We start from the raw sequence: 18,913 nt of genomic DNA on the forward strand, positions 1-18,913 counted from the left end.
CGTCTGCGTTATGGCGTTTTCAACTTGTCAAGTCTAATTTGTGCGCATATAAACCGTACCCTAGATTTAGTCATCATTTTTTAAGCCGACAAACACGGCGTATATATGAGAAAATACGGGAACATTTATATCATACAAGAAAGTACGGTAGTACCTCGATTTACAAATGTAATTGGTGACAGATTTTTTGGGGTTACTGGGATTTTTGGCTTTTCAGCATACTTGCTCACTTTCTTGTCACTATCTCGCTCACTCTGTCTTTCTTGTCATTCTCTTGCTTACTCTCTCTTGTCACCCTTTCCCTTACTCCTTCTTGTCACTCTCTCCGTCCCCCTTGCAACTACCCCCCCCCCCCTTTGTCAGCCTTTCCCTCCCCTTTAACCTGTTCTTCCACCTTGTCAAACTCCCCAAGCCCATTGTCAACCTCTCCCTCCCCCTGGTCAACCCTCTCTCCTGTCACCCTCTCTCCTGTTGTTCGGTCCATGATGAACATTCCCAAGGTCAAACACAAGTAAGCACGCCAAGACAGAGAAGTGAGATTTTGACGCTTCTGCAGAAGGAGAGCACAGAGGGAGAACACACAGAGTTACTCTGCGTTAGAATCCGGTCGATCTTCGACTGTTTCTGATCTCCAATCGCCGACCCATCCTTTGTGCATCAACAATTTAACTAGGACAAGATTGCGTGAGATACAAATTCTATATAACAAGGATACAGGGCTGTGACACCGATCAAGGCTGACAGATGCAGGGCTTTGACTTAGATGTTGGGCTGTGACACAGATGAATGCTGTGACGCGTATTGAAGGCTATGACGAAGATGAAAGATTCTTTCTGTTTACTCAAGATAATTTTCACATTTCCCCCTGTAATAACTAAAATATTTTTTTATGAATCACATCAATTTGTATCCCTCCTTTCTGGGTTTAGAATACAAACATCATCATCAGTTACTATTCAGAGGGTATGGAAAATATCTAAGTCACTTGTAAGGGCACCACCTTAACGAGCAAAATCAAGACAAGCATTTCAAGACAAGCGAAATCAAGACAAGTTTTTCCGCCTGAGGTGGCAAGTCCACTGAAGTGGCCGCATCTCCCTCTGCCATTGTGTACAGGTACTCCAGTCGAACTGGTTGGGTTCCTAGTAGCAGGGCCCTTGTGTTGCTAAGTCTAAGGAGTAGAACGTATGAGGTTCCTCTATACCTTCGACTACTTGGATCTTAGTTTCCTCCCCTGTGTACAGGTTTCATGCCATCATCTGTGGGGATAAGGCTGATTCCTAGTTTACGGAGGTCTATTCCCAGGGGGTTCACATGAGAGTTCTTATTCAGGACGAACTTTGCTTGGTGGTTTCATCCATTTTCATCCGTTATTTTTACTTTCCTTGACTTCGTCAATAGTTCAAGGCGCCCTCCTGCTCCTATCACAGTGATCCATTCTCTTCCTGGTACCAATCCTAGCATTTGGTCTTTGATGACTGATTTAACAGCTCTAGTGTAACATAAGAATTTTATTGGTGTTTGTCTTTGTCCCACCAGTAAGGTGTAGTATGATTTGCTGTCTTTGTCCCAGAGGGTGGACACATTTTTTTCATATGCAGAAAATAAAAGCAATATAAAAGAGTTACATATGGTTTATGGCATTGCTCCCTGAGCAATAATCTTTCCAATCAATATTGTAGTGCTTGCCGTTTCGTTTTATTACGTCAAAAGGTTTATCTTACCTGTCTCCTCAAACGTTTCAACTGCAAAGGGTGGATTCACATCCCCCTTTCAGGTATTTTGATGTCTGGTGGCTGGTTAGCAACACTTGGTATGGCCAGTTCCAATTGTGTAGTGAATAATGGTGATTTGTATGGTCTAGCAAATAGGATTTGAACTCGTTATGTACGTGCAGTGATTTTATAACGAAATATGGAACCTTTTACCAATCCTGTCAATTATTTTGTTAACACAATTTGGGTGCCATTATCACAATGATCAATGATTCTTTGGAATTCCATATCGTGCACTCCTTTTTTTTGGTTTAGTTTTTTTCTAGCGCTCCCAAAGTCCCCATTTCGCAGAGATTTGTTCCTCCACGTCAAGTTTCACATTCGGAGTACTGCTGCTGCATTTTCATTAAAAACTTCATTTGATGAAATCTATTTTTTCCCACAATTTGTCACCTGAAACGGGCTTATTGGCGATTTAAGAAATCGATTCCAAGTTTTGAAATCCTTTTTCACCTTGATATCTGATCGATTGATTATATATTGGTGGCCAGCCAATCCAAAAACACAATAAGACAGACAACCATTCACGCCCACAGTCAATCAAACATCAGTGGTCTGCAAATTTTCATCACCGGTGGAGACCGCCATCAACAGTGGGGCTTCTTGGCAGCTCACCACCTTTTGCTGTCCCATCACCAAAGGTAATTAATATGTGAGATATGCGTGCCACACATCTACAAATACATGTGTTTTGGAAGTTCAATTTCCGCTGTTCGTCGCCCTAGTCAGTCAGCATGAGCGACTGCCATGGGAGTGGCTGTGATTAACTCTTTATTTGCCAAATCTTGTCAATGTCTCTAGTCATTCAGTCTTTTTGTCACTCTCTAGCCACTAAGTCACTGCATTTGAACTGCACTTGAGTTCGAGTCCGTTTGCCGAACTGTCCGTCGACCAAACGGCCTTTCGACTATCGCCCCCGTCGCCCTCTCCCTCTCGTCATCTTCTCCCAGAAGTCTCCCCATCGTCGCCCTCTCCCTCTCGTCGCCCTCTCCCTCTTGTCGCCCTCTCCCTCTCGTCGCCCTCTCCCTCTCGTCGCCCTCTCCCTCTCGTCGCCCTCTCCCTCTCGTCGCCTTCTCCCTCCCGTCGCCCTGTCACTCCCGTCGCCCTCTCCCTCCCGTCGCCCTCTCCCTCCCGTCGCCCTCTTCCTCCGTTGACCTCTCCCTCTCGTCGACCTCTCCCTCTCGTCGACCTCTTCCTCCGTTGACCTCTCCCTCCCGTCAACTTTTCCCTCTTTGTCTCTCATTCTCTCCGTCCGCCTCTTACTCCCCCTCCCTCCGCCTCCCTCTCCTATCTCTTTCTCACTCCCAGTCTCTCTGCCTCTCTCTGCCTCTCTCTGCCTCTCTCCCTCTCCCTCTCTCTCTATCTCTCTTTCTCTCTCTCCCAATCTCTGTCTTTCTCTCTCCTAATCTCCCTCTGTCTATCTCTATCTGTTTCTCTCCCAGTCTCTCTGTCTGTCTCTCCCGATCTCTGTCTATCGGTCTCTCTCCCAATCTCCCTGTCTCTCTCTGCCCGTCTCTCCCAATTTTTTTCTGTCATACTCTCCTGATTTCTATCTGTCTGTCTTTCTCTCTCAAATTGGGTTAGAGAAAATTCCTCCAGAAGCCACATGGACTTTCTAAATTGTACTTAAAAGAATGACCTAACTGAAGAAGTTATTGAATGGCTAATAACGGGTAAGAGGTCAGGGTAAGCCAATCAGAGAAAGTTTGATAGAGTAGGTGTTTGTCTTACTAGCAGCAACACACAATTACAGATTTCGGACACGAAAGACTGTTTATACAAACACACAAACAGCAAGTGGGATAACCGAGAGTGGAGGCTTTCAGGATGGGAACAGATGGGGATGGGGAATTGGTGGCCTGTCAAATTATATATTTATCTGCATCTTTCACTAATCCGACTTTGGATTGCGGGTTCAGCAGGGAAGCTCAAACTTCCCTTTCCCAAGAGCCATCCTGATCTGACGAGAATTTTTAGAATGTATATCCCTAACAAGAGTAACAAACATCATGCTGGGGATTGTATTTTACTGTATCCATAAAAAATGAATGAGAATGAGAACGGCAGACATAAAAAATAAGGTAAAATTTACCATATTTACTCGCATATAAGCCGCTTTTGTCAGACAAAAAAAAATGACTGAATCATTTAGAGCTACAGTAAATTGCATAATGCCTGTAGAGGCAGGACTTGCCTAGAAGAATAAAAGAACAAAGAAGAAAATAAAACCCCTTTTCAGTATGTATGTGGCATAAAACAGCATTGCTTTTACTTTGAAACTTGTTTACAGTGTGCATGAACTCTGCCAATCAGAAAACCCTTAAAACAGGACTAATTTCACAGGTGGAAGTCATTTCTTCCTCTTGATCTTTTTTGGCCGCTTCTCCATACATAATTATATATGGCTTGAGAAATTATCTTCACTGGCAATGTTTCTTAACCCCACAGAAGTTCCACAGGTTGTCCAACATCTCCAGGACAGCACATCCACACATAATGCGACAAGAAAGTTTAATGTTTGTCCCAGAATAATAATCAAAACATGCATAATTCAGGAGACTGGTGGATATTCTAGGAGAGGTAGACAGGGCCATAGAAGGTACTCAACCCATCAGCAGGACCGAAACCTTCTTCTTTGTGCAAGGCGGAATAGGCTGAGCGCTGCTAGTGTCCTACAGAATGACCTTCAGAGGGCCATTAGTGTGTATGTCGCTACCCAAAAAAAATCAGGAACACATTTCATAAAGGTGGACCGAGGACCCGACAGTCTGTAGTGGGTCCTGTGCTCACTCCTCAGCACTGTGGAGATGGACTGGCATTTCAGTGAGAACACCAGAATTGGAAAGTCTGTCACTGGCGCCCAGTACTTTTCAGATGAGCAGGTTCACCCTGAGCAACCGTGATAGACAGTGATGGTCTGGGGAGGCTAGGAAATGGTGCTCTCACTGCCTGCCATAAGGTATCAAGATTACATTATTGAATCCATTGTTGGACTCTACACTGATGCAGTAGGTCATGGTTTCATCCTAATGCATGATGACAATGCCCAGCCTCACATGGCAAGAGTAAGTAGGAAGTACATGGAGGCTGAAGTAATTGAAACAATTGAATGAACTTTACAATGCCTGGACTTAAACTCAATAGAACAGGGGTCTGCTGTCAGTGCAGGTTTTCATTCCAAACGAAACAAACGCAGATTAACCAATGACATTTCTGCTGAAACAGGAAGCACCAATATACCATCTACATTGTCTGATTTTCATTTTCCATTTAAAGATATACCATCTAAAGAATTGAGAAACCACCTTCATTTTTCACGAGAGCCACATATGGTTCGAAAGCCAAAGTGTTCGAACCCCACCTACCCTCTCCAAAAGAACATTTGTGGGACATTATATTTCAGTCCATTAGACATCAACAGGTTGCTTCTCAGACTGTACAATACCTCATACAGAGCTGGGCGAAAATGCTACAAGATACCATCCATCGTCTTATTAGGAGGACGCCGCAACATTGTCAAGCATGCATACACGATCGTGGGGAGGCATAAGATACTGAAAAGCATTTTGACTTGTATGAATTACATTTTAGAAAAAAAGGGACGTGCCTTCCACATCATAGCACTTTATTTTAGGGTGTCTACACAATTCAGCCTTTCGTAGGATGAAAACTTATTTTCAATAAAATAATTGCCGTTCTTTTGTTCCTAAGGCATTTTCCTGTTGTGTATATATGCCATATTTTCATGTCTATAAGGCGCACATAAGTCTTATATTTTCTCCAAAATAGACAGGGCGCCTTATTATCCAGTGCGCTTTATATATGGACCAAAACTAAAATTGTTATCACGATAAAATAAATCAGTCGATGGGACAACTACGACAAGCAGCCCCCGAGTCTACCATTTTCCCGTAGACAAAGTACTGCGCAGTGAATGGTGGGATATGTAGTAGTCATTTTGTCAATACACCCAATGGATTGTGGCCCGGCGATCGGCATCAACACTAACTAGCTGCTAGCTACTATATGCGAATGGATTGTGGCCTGGCGATCGGCATCAACACTAGCCTGCTACTATTTGCGAATGGACTGTGGCCTGGAAATCGGCATCAACACTAGCTTGCTACTATTTGTGAATTGATTGTGTCCTGGCGATCAGCATCAACACTAGCTTGCTAACATTTGCGAATGGATTGTGGCCTGGCGATCGGCATTAACACTAGCTTGCTACTAGTTGCGAATGGATTAAGGGCTGGCAATCGGCATCAACACTAGCTTGCTACTATTTGCGACTGGATTGTGGCCTGGCGACCGGCATCAACACTAGCTTGCTACTATTTGCGAATGGATCGTGGCCTGGCGATCGGCATCAACACTAGCTAGCTCCTAGCTACTATTTGCAAATAGATTGTGGCCGCCTGGGCGAACGTGTCTGCTTGCACACTTGTTTGAGCTTTTTCCAAAGCCGGCATAATTTCCAAGGAGCCTCTAAGCAATGACGCTGACTCTGAGAATGAAAAAGGGGTGACCCGGCGTTCTGGACTCATTTGGGCAATTATTTAATTCAGACACCGAAAATGAAGACTTTGATGGTTTTGATGGTGATGAAGTGAGTACATTGTTAAAATAAATAAAGTATGTACAACCAAACTGTTTTGCTTCCATTGCCTTTTTAAAATCGTATTTTTAGTGTGTTAGCCGCCATCCTGGGTCTATTGACAAAACTATATATCACAGCAGTAACTGCGCACCGGAAATATCGTCTGGGGCTGTTTCCATAGCTTAGCCAGCGCTAAAACCGTTCGTATTCATCAATAAATAAAATAAATAGCAGTGGCAGTCTGTGCATTTTCTCGTAGCGCCTTAAATGAATTAAAATCAACTCCCCCCCCCTTCCTCCCCCCTTCCACCGGTCTCCGCATCACTGTCAATCAGGTGACAAAACAACTAAAGAAGATCGAGGCAAGGAAGGCTACCGGTCCAGACGGCCTCAGCTCCAAACTACTGAGAGAGTGTGCGAATCAGCTTGGCACAGTGATTCTGCATATTTTCAACCTCAGCCTCAGTCTGCAGAAGGTCCCCACCTTGTGGAAAACTTCCTGCATGGTCCCAGTCCCAAAGACTGCAAACCCCAGGGAGCCAAACCACTTCAGGCCGGTAGCACTAACCTCTCACCTGATCAAGACACTGGAGAGGATCGTCCTCAACCACCTGAGCCCCCTGATGAATGCAGAGCTGGACCCACTGCAGTTCGCCTATCGTCCAGGCATTGGTGTGGAAGATGCTACCACCTACCTGATGCACAGGTCTCTTTCACACCTGGAGAACTCGGGAAGCACGGTGAGAATGATGTTTTTTGACCTCTCCAGTGCATTCAACACCATTCAGCCGGTCCTTCTGAGAGGGAAACTGGAGGTGGCCGGAGTAAGGAACCACCTAGCCGCATGGATCATCGACTTCCTCACCGACAGACCACAATATGTGAGACTCCAGGACTGTACGTCTGATGTGGTAACTTGCAGTACGGGGGCCCCACAAGGCACAGTGCTTTCCCCACTCCTCTTCTTCCTCTACACTTCAGACTTTAAACATAATACAGACACCTGCCACCTCCAGATATTCTCCGATGACACCGCCATTGTTGGACGAGTGACTGACGGGAACAACCTGGAGTACAGGGGAGTCATCACAGCTTTTTTCGACTGGTGTAGGCAAAACCACCTGCACATCAACACCAGTAAGACAAAGGAAATGGTCGTTGACTTTCGGAGGACACCTCAACAGACCACTCAGGTGAACATCCAGGGTAAAGACATTGAAATCGTGGAGAATTTGAAGTACCTGGGTGTTCACCTCAACAGCAAACTAGACTGGTCCACAAACATAGATGCCCTGTACAGAAGGGGCCAGCGCCGGCGCTACCTGTTGAGGAGCCTACGGTCCTTTGGAGTGTGCAGGTCACTGTTGAGGACCTTCTATGACACTGTGGTGGCATCTACCGTGTTTTATGCAGTGGTCTGTTGGGGAAGTGGGAGCACGGAGAGGGACAGGAACAGGCTGAACAAGCTGATCAGGAGGGCCAGCTCTGTTCTGGGCTGTCCGTTGGACTCTGTGGAGAAGGTGGGAGAGCGGAGGATGCTGACCAGGATGAGGTCTATCATGGACAGCACCTCCCACCCCCTGCACGAGTCGGTGGAGTCCCTTCGAAACTCTTTTAGCAGTAGACTGCGGTACCCTCACAGGCAGGAAGGAGCGCTTCCGCAGATCCTTCCTCCCATCAGCTGTCAGGCTCTTTAGCCAAAAAAAGGCTGTGGGTTAGGACCTACTGAATTCTCAGTGTATACATGTGCTTCCAATATATATGTATGTGTATGTGTCCATATATTTCAGCAACACCGTTACTTATTTATATATTTATTCATGTATTTATTTATTGACTTACTATTAACTACCTATTGGTGTAAAATGCCTTTCCTATTTCTGCATCCTCACCCTCTTGCTACTGCAATAAAGAAAGTTCCCGAATACGGGATGAATAAAGTTATCCAATCCAATCCAACTGTTCCTTTAAATTTGTGAGCAATGTACCAGTTACCAGTTAGGGGAGTGTATTCATGTTTGGGTGGATGTTTGATTTCATCTGACGTTTTGTAACTGGGCTTTTTTCTATTTCTAGAACATTTTTCGTAACCTGAATATTTCCTATGTAGAAGCATTAGTAAATAGATAAACCACTGTATTTAATTTACACAGGTCAATTATCTGATCTTTTAGAACCATTAATGACTGTCTGAGTGTTAGTAATTACATGCAGTAAAGTAATCTCAATTTTTGGGGATTTAGGGGCAATATTAGAGTCAAATATAGCTGTGATATCTCAATTTTGTCAATGCCGTGCTGTCATAATCTAATAATACAAAATAAAAAAAGATTTTTATTTTACCTGAGCTCCTTTCATGATCTTCTGAACTTTTGCATTGAGATAGAAATCGCCCCAAAGGGTTTTGCGCAGCACTTGTGGATTAATCCCCATCTTCTCACTGTATATTTGGGCGAAATGTTGTATGCTGCAAATACATACACACAGACACCCAAAACCAAAGCAATTTTAAGACAGATAGCAATACTTTTCCGCCTAGGTTTGGACAGAAACCCTAACTATAGTTGCCCTTGAGTGTAGCTAACCATGTACATATACTCATACCGAAGTTCACACTGATTGCCTGACATTTACCGTGTATGGAAATGCGGCCGCCTGGTTTCATGGTAAAGCCAGCCTTAATCTACAGGATCAACCGTCCTCCTGCATTAAAAAACAAGAACACTGCCTTGCTGCCTGTCTACTGGTTAAGCAACCGGAAAGCCTGGATCATGAAAACCTTCAGAAAACTGTTTAATCTCAAGCGCGAACTTGCATTTGCACGGCACACAATCCCTTGTGTGCAATATCTTAGAACTTACCTATACTGGAGAGTGCCCCTTCGGGAGACTATCTCGTTCTGCTGCTGGACTTCAATGCTCACGTGAGCAATGACAGTGAGATATGGAGGGAAGTGATTGGGAAGAACGCTCCCTCCCAGATTGAAACCCGAGTTGTGTTCGTGGATTGACAATAATGAACACCATGTTAAAGCATAAGGGTGTCCATATGTGCAGTTGGCACCAGGACACCCTAGGCCGCTGTTTGATGATCGACTTTTTGTCCGTGTCATTGTCCTGCGGCCGCAGGTCTCGGACACTTGGAATAAAGAGAGGGGCGGATTTGTCAACCGATCACCACCTGGTGCCGAGTTGGCTCCGATGGTGGGGGGAGATGCCAGCCCAGCCCGGGACACACATGTTTTGTGAGGGTCTACTGCGAACACCTGCCGCAGTCCCCTGTCAGACGGAGTTTCAATTCTCATCTCCGATATAGCTTCTCTCATGTCCGAGAAGAGGCGGGAGACATTGAGTACGAGTGGACCATTTTCCACGCTTCTTTTGCTGAGGCGGCAGACCGGAGATGCGGCCGCAAGGTGGTAGGTGGCTTTCGTGGCGGCAACCCCAGAACCCGTTGGTGGACACCGGCTGTGTAATGGATGCAGTCAGGCTGCAAAAAGGAGTCCTAACAAGCTCCTTTTTGCCATGGGACTCCGAAGGCAGCTGACGGGTACTGGATGTTTAAGTGGTGGGCGGCTCTGGTCGTGTCTGAGGAAAAAACCCGGGAATGGGAGCAGTTCGGTGAAAAGAACGACTTCTGGGTGGTTTCAAGGAAATTTTGTTCTACCATCTGACGTCTCAGAAGGGGGAAGCAGCGCACCGTCAACAAAGTGTATAGTGGGGGTCGAGCGCTGCTGACCTCGACTAGGGATGTTGTGAATCAGTGGGCCGAATACTTTGAAAACCTCAATTCCACCGACCCGCCTTCCCATAAGGAAGCAGGGCCGGGAGACTCTGGGGTGGACTTTCTCATCTATGGGGTTGAAGTCACTGAGGCGGTTAGAAAAACTCCTTGGTGGCCCCAGGGGTGGAAGACATGGTCTCTGAAGGCTCTGGATGTAGTGGGTCTGTCTTGGTTGACTCGCCTCTGCAACATCGCATTGATATCGGGGCCAGTGCCTCTGGATTGGCAAACCGGGGTGGTGGTTCCCCTTTTTGAAAAAAAAGAGGATGTGTTCCAATTACCGGGGAATCATACTCCTCAGGCTCCCCGGGAAAGTATATTCTGGGGTACTGGAGAGGAGGGTCCGCAAGGAGGTCAAATCTTGGATTCAGTAGGAGCAGTGTGGTTTTCGTCCTGGCCGTGGAACAGTGGATCAGCTCTACACCCTCAGCAGGGTCCTTGGTGAGTCATGGGAGTTCGCCCAACCAGTCTTCATGTGCTTTATGGACTTGGAGAAGGCGGTAGACCGTGTCCCCCAGGGTTTCTGGATCCCCCTGTAATGTGCGATCTAGTCCCTTTTTGGCCAGTGTCAGAGTCTGGTCCGCATAGCCGGCACTAAGTCGGATCCGTTTCCGGTGGGGTTGCACACCCCAGGTCTGCCCTATGCCGGTGGCTTATTTCATCCCTGCTTTTTGCAGATGATGTGGTTCTGCTTGATTCATCAAGCCGTGATCTCCAACTCTCGCTGGAACGATTGTGTGAAAAGGTCGGGATGACAATCAGCACCTCCAAATCTGAGACCATGGTCCTCAGTCGGAAAAAGGTGGCCTGTCAGGGATCAGTTCCTTTTCGAGGTGGAGGAGATTAAGTCTCTCACGATCTTGATCACGGGTGAGGAAAGAATGGTGCGGGTGATCGACAGGCGGATCATGCATCTGCAGTGATGCCGAATCTGCACCGGTCCATCGTGGTGAAGAAGCAGCTGAGCCAAAAGACGAGGCCCTCTACTTACCGTCGATCTACGTTCCTACCCTCATCTATGGTCACGAGCTGTGGGTCGTGACCGAAATAACGAGATCCCATATACAAGCGGGTGAAATTAGTTCCCTCCGCAGGATATCCGGACTCTTCCTTAAATATAAGGTGAGAAGTTCGATCATCCAGGAGGGGTTCGGTGTAGAGCCCCTGCGCCTCTGGATGTAGAGGAGCCAAATAAGTTGGCTTAGGCATCTGTTCAGGATGCCCCCAGGACACCTCCTTCAGAAGGTGTTCCGGGCACGTCCTACCAGGAGGAGGCCACGGGTCCGACCTTGGACATGCTGGGGAGACTTGGTCTCCAGGCTGGCCAGGGAACACGTTGGGGTACTCCCGGAAGAGCTGGATGAAGTGGCTGGGGAGAGGGAAGTATGGCCTTCCTTGCTGAAGCTGCTGCCCCACGACCCAGCTTCAGATAAGCAGAAAATGAGATAAAAGGGGGTTGATGAAACCTATCGCAGCCAACTATGAGCAGCAAGTTACACCCTGAATCGGTACCCGGACGTTTGGTCCCCGGACAGGGCTTCAACCGAACGTTTCGAAAAACGGACGGGCCGTCGACCGGACGTTTGGTCGCCGGGTTTGCTCCCTCTTATGAGAGGGAAAGAGACAGAGTTTACTGTTGAAAGCTAGCAACCATGTAATCTCTCGCTCTCAAAATTATAATAATGAGAGAGAGGGAGTTTGTAATTGCATTGACAATGTAAGAGTATTAATAATTAATATCTAAATATCACTCGCTCAAGGCAGATCTATTGGCGTGTGTGTACATGCTATTCAGTGCCGGAATCGCTCGCTCGCTCCCGGCAGAGCAGAGTTTACTGTTGAAAGCGAGTAACAAAGTAATCCCTTGCTCTCAAAATTATAATCATGAGAGATTGAGTTTGTAATTGCATTAATATCAAAATATGTATTATATATCTTTTTAACTTGCGGGCGAGAATGGTTGGCAGCCGAATGTCCCTCGCCGAAAATGGCAGCCGGACGTCCATCGCCGTCGATGGCATCTTATTGATAATGTGTTTGATAAGGGACAATAATAGTATAGAAGAGGCAAGTTTGTCTATACAAGGGGTAAGCAAACTTTTCTACTTGCAGGCCAGAATGGATACTAAAATTGGACAGCATTTGGACATGCAATGAAATTTATCAAACTTGGGGATTTAAATATAAGAAAAAAGACAGAATTGAAGGTGGAAATGTATTTTCAATTGTACTTTCAACATTAAGAACATATTATCATTCAACGAAACAAAGCAGTCTTTAGATTGAGAGGGATGAGCGGTATTGCAGGGTAAAGGGAAATGAATGAGGTCATTGATAATTTGGACGTCGGTGGGCCAGATTAAAAAGCCTAACCGTATATGGTGTATAATGTACACACACACCAATAGATATTTTGTTATTAATGTACTTACATTGTCAATGCAATTACAAACTTTCGCTCTCATGATTGTAATTTTGAGAGAGAGAGATTCACTGGTTGCTCACTTTCAACAGTAAACTCTTTGCTCTGCCAGGAGCAAGCGAGCGAATCTGGCGATGAATAGCAATGTACACACACGCCAATAGATCTGGCGGGAGTGAGAGATATTTAGATATTAATTATTAATGCTCTTACATTGCCAATGCAATTACAAACTCACTCTGTCATGATTATAATTTTGAGAGCGAGAGATTACCTGGTTGCTCATTTCAACAGTAAAGTCTGCTCTGCCAGGAGCGAGCGAGCGAATCCGGCGCTGAATAGCATGTACACACACGCTAATAAATCTGCCGGGAGCAAGCAATATTTAGATATTAATTATTAATGCTCTTACATTGTCACTGCAGTTACAAACTATCTCTCATGATTATAATTTTGAGAGCGTGACATTGATTGACATTGATTTCTCGCTTTCATCAGTAAGCTTTGTCTCTCTCCCTCTCATGAGAGGGAGCAGACCCGGTCGCCAAACGTTCGGTCAGCCCATCCATTCACCGAGACGTCCGGTCGACAGCCCATCCATTCACCGAGACGACCGGTCGACGGCCCATCCATTCACCGAGACGTCTGGTCGACGGTCCATCCATTCACCTAGACATCCGGTCAACGACCCATCCATTCACCTAGACATCCGGTTGACGGCCTGTCCATTCTCCGAGACGTCCGGTCGAAGGCTCGTCCATTCTCCGAGACGTCCGGTCGACAGCCCGTCCAGTTCGCCGAGACGTCCGGTCGACAGCCCCTCCGTTCGCAGAGACACCCTGTCAACAGCCCGTCCTTTCGCCGAGACGTCTGGTCGACGGCCCGTTCGTTCGGCGAAACGTCCGGTCAACGGCCCGTCCATTCACCGAGACGTCCAGTCAACACCTCGTCCGTTCGTCAAAGCGTCTATTCTCAACGTCCGGTCAACGGCCCATCCATTCACCAAGACGTCTGGTCGACGGCCCATCCATTCACCTAGAAATCCGGTCGTCGGCCCGTCCTTTCGGCGAGACGTCTGGCCGACGGCCCGTCCGTTCGGCGAGACGTCCGCTCAACGGCCCGTCCATTCACCGAGACGTCCAGTCAACACCTCGTCCGTTCGTCGAAGCGTCTATTCTCAACGTCCGGTCAACGGCCCGTCTGTTCACAGAGACGTCCATTCTCCGAAACGTCCGGTCAACGGCCTGTCCATTCTCCGAAACGTCCAGTCAACGGCCCGTCCATTTTTCAAGACATCCGGTCGACAGCCCATCAATTCACCAAGACGTCCGGTCGACGGCCCATCCATTCACCGAGGCGTCCGGTCAACTGCACATCCACTCTCCAAAACGTCCGGTCGAACGCCCATCCACTCACCGAAACGTCCTGTCAACGGTCCGTCCATTTTCCGCAACATCCGGTCAACAGCCCATCCATTCTCCGAAATGTCCGGTCAACGGCACGTCCATTCTCCCAAACTTCCGGTCGACGGCCCGTCCATTCTCCAAAACGTCCGGGCGACGGCCAGTCCCTTCTCCAAAATGTGCGGTCGACGGCCCACCCGTTCTGCCAAACGTGCGGTCGACAGCCCATCCATTCTCCCAAACGTCCGGTCGACAGCCATTCCATTCGCCGAAACGTCGGGTCAACACCCAGTCCATTCACCGGAGCGTCCGGTCAACGCCCAGTCCTTCATCGAAACGTCCGGTCAATGCCCTGTTCGGGGATCAAACGCCCAGGGACCAAACATCTTTCGACGATGCAATCACATCCTGAATCAGTTGCCAGCCAATTGCAGGGCACTAGGAGACGGAACCATAAATTCTCATCTCAAAAACTAGGGGCAATTTAGAATGTTCAACCAGCCAACAGTGCATGTTTTTAGGATGTAGGCAGAAACGGGAGTACTTAGTGTAAACATACGCATGCCCAGGGAACCATTCTAACTCCACCAAATAAGGTCATAACTCACCAGGTATTGATCCCTCAATCTCACCACTGTGTGAGTTGTGCATTTTAGCTTCCATCGGGCCACCTACTGTTTACTCATCAATCAAAAAATAAATAAAGACAAAAATCAATGGATTGTAACAACAAGCATGGCTAAAATGGCAAATCATAATGTAAATGAGGTAAACTGACAATGACAAAACATTTTTTTTCTAAATCTTGAGCTGCATGGTGATTTTGTGGATATGTGCTTGTTACTGGCCCAAATGTATAGAACAGAAAAAAACAGCCTCACCTCAAGCCCCACCCATCAATAGCACTGGCAAACACAACATTCCCTTGATCAGGAGCGAAGTAGAGATGAGAATCATCAACCTCATCCAGCCCAGCACTCCAGTCATATACTTGATCCCCATTTGGTGCCTCAGTCCAGTTGTCTTTATTTTTTTTTGCTTGGCCCTCCATCACTCTGGATGTGAACAAGGTTCCCGTCACTGCATTTACCTCAAGAAAAAGAAGGCATAACAAATTAGAGTACTGGCGTTGAAAGGGCCGAACACACTACTGCATGCTAAGGATTTTGTAGCACAGTTCTAGCTTTTTACCTTTTCCATGATTTTTTGCAAATGGGCATATGCCTCCTGAGTGGTAAACTTGAGCTCCATGATAAGTCGGTCTATTTTATTAATGACAAGAACAGGCCTGATGTTCTCCAGCCATGCCTGTCGCAGCACGACCTGGGTCTATTAGAAAAACAAATACATTTTGGGTACAAGGAATTCCAAGTAAGATCAGCAACATTTGAACCCTTTTAATTTACTGAGGTAACAATATATTTAGTACCTTTTCATTTGAACCATAAGGACTGTACAGTCACAGCTTTCCAATGATATATAAACCCTTATGCAAGGCTTTCCATCCCTGGGAAATTATAACTTGAAGCTAGGCAGTATTTTATCTAGATAATAAAGCAGTGTTTCTCATTTATTTTCTGTTGCACTCAAGAAGAATCAAACATTTCATCTCTCATCAGCCAACTACCTGCTGCCACTGTCAATAGTATAATTTTTGTTTAAAATTCCTAGTACATGTCTGCATAAAATTGTATCTTGAAAATCAAAACTATTAATGAACAATTTAGAATTAATCAAACATTCTTACCATTTTTGCTTGTGATAGGTTCACCAATAGACATTCCCAAATGCACTCCCAAATAAAAAAAGGCATCTGACTCATAACCAGTGACTTGCAAGAGAGAATCAATCCTCACATGCCTTTGGACAAGTCGATTCTGTCGAATCGATGCCTCTTTTGCATATTTATTACATAAGATTTACAACATGCATCTAGTTCTCAAAACAATTGAAGGTCTGTCAGATCTTCCCAAGGGAAAGCTGTAGACAACACCATGACCAGACATTTGGTCGACAGACACTTGGTCCCCGGGCATTTGGACGCCGGATTCGCTCGCTCTCAAAATTATAATTATGAGAAAGAGAGAGAGACAGAGACAGAGAGAGAGAGAGAGAGAGAGAGAGAGAGAGAGAGAGAGAGAGAGAGAGTCCATCGACCAAACGTCCACTGGACGAAACGTCTTGGGACCAAGTGTCTACCGATCAAACGTCCGTCGACAAAACGTCCAGGTACCTGGACAACACTCCCAGAAGTCAAAACAATTGTAAGTCCTCCTTTTCTTCCCAATAGTGCTCGGAGTGACCAAATTGTTTCATTTAACTTAGGAGTGAGCATTACTCTTGCAAGAGATGTATTAAAATGACTTTTGTAATGTCAATGACTCTAAATAAAGCAGTGGCCTACCGCCCACCGGCCGGTAGCCGGTAGCAAGCGTAACTAGCCCGGCGCTGCATGGCACCTTTCGTAAACCTGTGTTGATGTCGATGTATACAGGCCACAATCCATGGGGAATATTGTCAAAAGAACTACATATCCAAGCAGTCACTGCGCAGTACTTTTTAGTAGTCGGTGTACGCTATCGACTGATTTATTTTATCGTGGTAACAGTTTTAGTATTGATCCATATATAAAGCGCACTGGGTTATAAGGCACCCTGTCTATTTTGGATAAAATTTAAGACTTATGTGCGACTTATAGTCGTGAAAAAAAGGTAATTCAAGTAAAAAGTATGTTTTTCTCAGTTAGATGATCCCAGGAATTACTTCAGTGATGCGCCAAATTTGTATAGCTTAAATTTGGAAGAAAAAAAAAAACTATTTTACAAGTAAGGTTCAGCGAATGCGCACATGAAACTGGTGGGGTTCGGTAGGTTAAGAACCACTGCCTTAAGCATAGAAGATCGTCAATATTTAGGAAGCATTTTCAACGACGACTCAAAATCCAAAAATATGTATTTTTCCACTAATGATGTGCTAGATGCAAAATTCACTTGCAACAAAAATGGAATAGCAAAAGTAGTGCATTTCGCTTACCGTTTCTGCTTTGGCGGTGAGTTGCAACCACTTCAGCGCCAAAGAAGAACGGAACCCTGATTTCTGCCAATTTTTTATCCCTAGTCTTCCACTTGCGAGTTTTAGAAAGAATTTTGATATTTTGAGTTTTTTTGTGTAACCCTTAAGATGAAAAATAAAACACGATGTACTTCAGCAACAAATGTTGAAGCTGTGATGTGATGAAGGAACACAGTACATTGTTTCTAATGGGGATATTTGTGCCCCATAAAATCAAGAGCCGCTTAACCTTGAGCCCCCTTTGATCGGGAAAAAAATATCTAATCAAAAATTTGGTTTTTTTAATTAAAAAAAATATATAGCAGAATGTGATTATTTGTTGCAGTACAGAAAAAAACATGTATATTTTATAATAATGGAACTTTGAATCGATAAAATTGGTGTTTGTGACACGGCTATTGAGGATTTTTATTTCTTCACCTAGAGAAACCGGTCTGGCTTTTATCTTTAAATCATTGTAGGACTTTAGTTGTCAGTCCTGAAAAAAAGAATATCTATCATTAGAGGAAATCACAAAACACATACCTGAGCGCATACTCCCTCTACGGCATCCACAACAACAATGGCTCCATCACACAGCCGGACAGCAGTGGAAACTTCGGACGAGAAGTCAACGTGCCCCGGAGAGTCAATCAAATTCAGTAAGTAATCTCTTTCACCTGACACCAAAAAACAGTCCATTACAATAAATCCGAAAAGTTGTTACTTTTTGGCTTTTGAAAAATATTTTAATATTACCATTATATGCAGGCATTGATCATCCAAGTAAAAAAAAAGAAAAGAAAAGTTTGTCACCAAATTAGTCAATGTCATAGATTACTTACCACTCCCTGGACAAAGTTACATGCTTATCAGAATACATGTTGCATTATTTGGTATTGTTCGGCTGACGTTATAGTCCGAAGCATTTTATGTGATAATGACTAGGATGGACCCCAAAATGACATTTTAATTCTTATTTGCAGTATAAATCAAGTGGGGAAACGGATTCTTTCCCCTTGAATAATCTAAGCATAAGGCTTAGCTTCACACAAGACAACCACTCTTGGTTGCGAAATGAATTGTCATGCACAGCCTCGGTGTCAAAACAAAATTGAAATAATCATGTGAACGAAAAAGCATAAGTATTAAGTAATAAAACGGCTAGAAGTAATTGTCAGAAAACAAACTACTTAAGCTACTAAAATCCCAGAATGCATGATGGGATGCATGAGACTGTTTTTAGTGTTCCGTCCACAAAATGTTATATCAAAAAGGCATTTGACACCATGAACCGCCAGATACTGCTGGCTAAACAGAATATAAATTTTTCACCAAGCACGCTAAATTGGATTGAATCATACTTATGTGAGATCACAGTGCATCAGGATACAAAACAAAAGATCTACTTTGAGGAATAACAAACTTGGGATACCACAAGGGTCAGTGCAAGGCCCACTGATCTTCAGTTTTTATAAAAATGATCTCCCTCGCTGTTGTCCTTCAATTGCCACCTGCCAAATGTATGCCGACGATGCCGTTATAGATGTCCATGTGAAAGGCAAAAATACATGCTGCACAGGAACTCACAGATGCTATGACGATCGTGAATTAACAAATTGACAAATCCCAACTACACTTAAACATATCTTAGACTGTTTGTATGTATTTCTCACAAAGTGCAACAAATAAGTTACCTTAATGTTCTTGCCAAAGGAAAAACAATCAATTTAGTCTAAGACTATAAATAACTAAGAATCACTTGTCTTTAAACTGCAGTTAAAAAACTCAATACAATTAAATTCAAGTTGTCTAATTTTCCACACATGGCCTACTGCCTAACAAGTTGGTCATCGGCCTGCAAAACTAAAACCAATGT

At 44.9% G+C, this 18,913-nt stretch overlaps 2 protein-coding genes across 7 annotated transcripts in view; one reads left to right on the forward strand and one right to left on the reverse strand.

The window, feature by feature from the left end:
- Window positions 1-18,913, reverse strand: part of efl1 (elongation factor like GTPase 1) — a 79,392-nt gene that overhangs the window by 54,757 nt on the left and 5,722 nt on the right. For 3 of the 5 annotated variants that reach the window (XM_077711690.1, XM_077711691.1, XM_077711692.1), the window contains exons 5-8: window positions 17,581-17,714; window positions 15,175-15,312; window positions 14,865-15,073; window positions 8,719-8,842 (exon numbers count right to left, since the gene is read on the reverse strand). In XM_077711690.1, the coding sequence (XP_077567816.1) occupies window positions 8,719-8,842; window positions 14,865-15,073; window positions 15,175-15,312; window positions 17,581-17,714 (605 nt within the window). Of the gene's footprint in view, window positions 1-8,718; window positions 8,843-14,864; window positions 15,074-15,174; window positions 15,313-15,730; window positions 15,807-17,580; window positions 17,715-18,913 lie in introns of those variants that run through there. The other 2 variants (XM_077711693.1, XM_077711694.1) reach the window with 2 other exon arrangements.
- The window catches only part of spg21 (SPG21 abhydrolase domain containing, maspardin), a 43,437-nt gene continuing 42,110 nt past the window's right edge, over window positions 17,587-18,913 (forward strand). Inside the window, exon 1 of one of the 2 annotated variants that reach the window (XM_077711701.1) lies at window positions 17,587-17,696. The gene's annotated coding sequence lies outside the window, so the exon portion shown is untranslated. The remainder of the gene's footprint in view (window positions 17,697-18,913) is intronic. The other variant, XM_077711703.1, reaches the window with a different exon arrangement.

This window comes from Stigmatopora nigra, unplaced genomic scaffold, assembly GCF_051989575.1.
Source record: "Stigmatopora nigra isolate UIUO_SnigA unplaced genomic scaffold, RoL_Snig_1.1 HiC_scaffold_27, whole genome shotgun sequence".
NCBI classification, from domain to species: Eukaryota; Metazoa; Chordata; class Actinopteri; order Syngnathiformes; family Syngnathidae; genus Stigmatopora; species Stigmatopora nigra.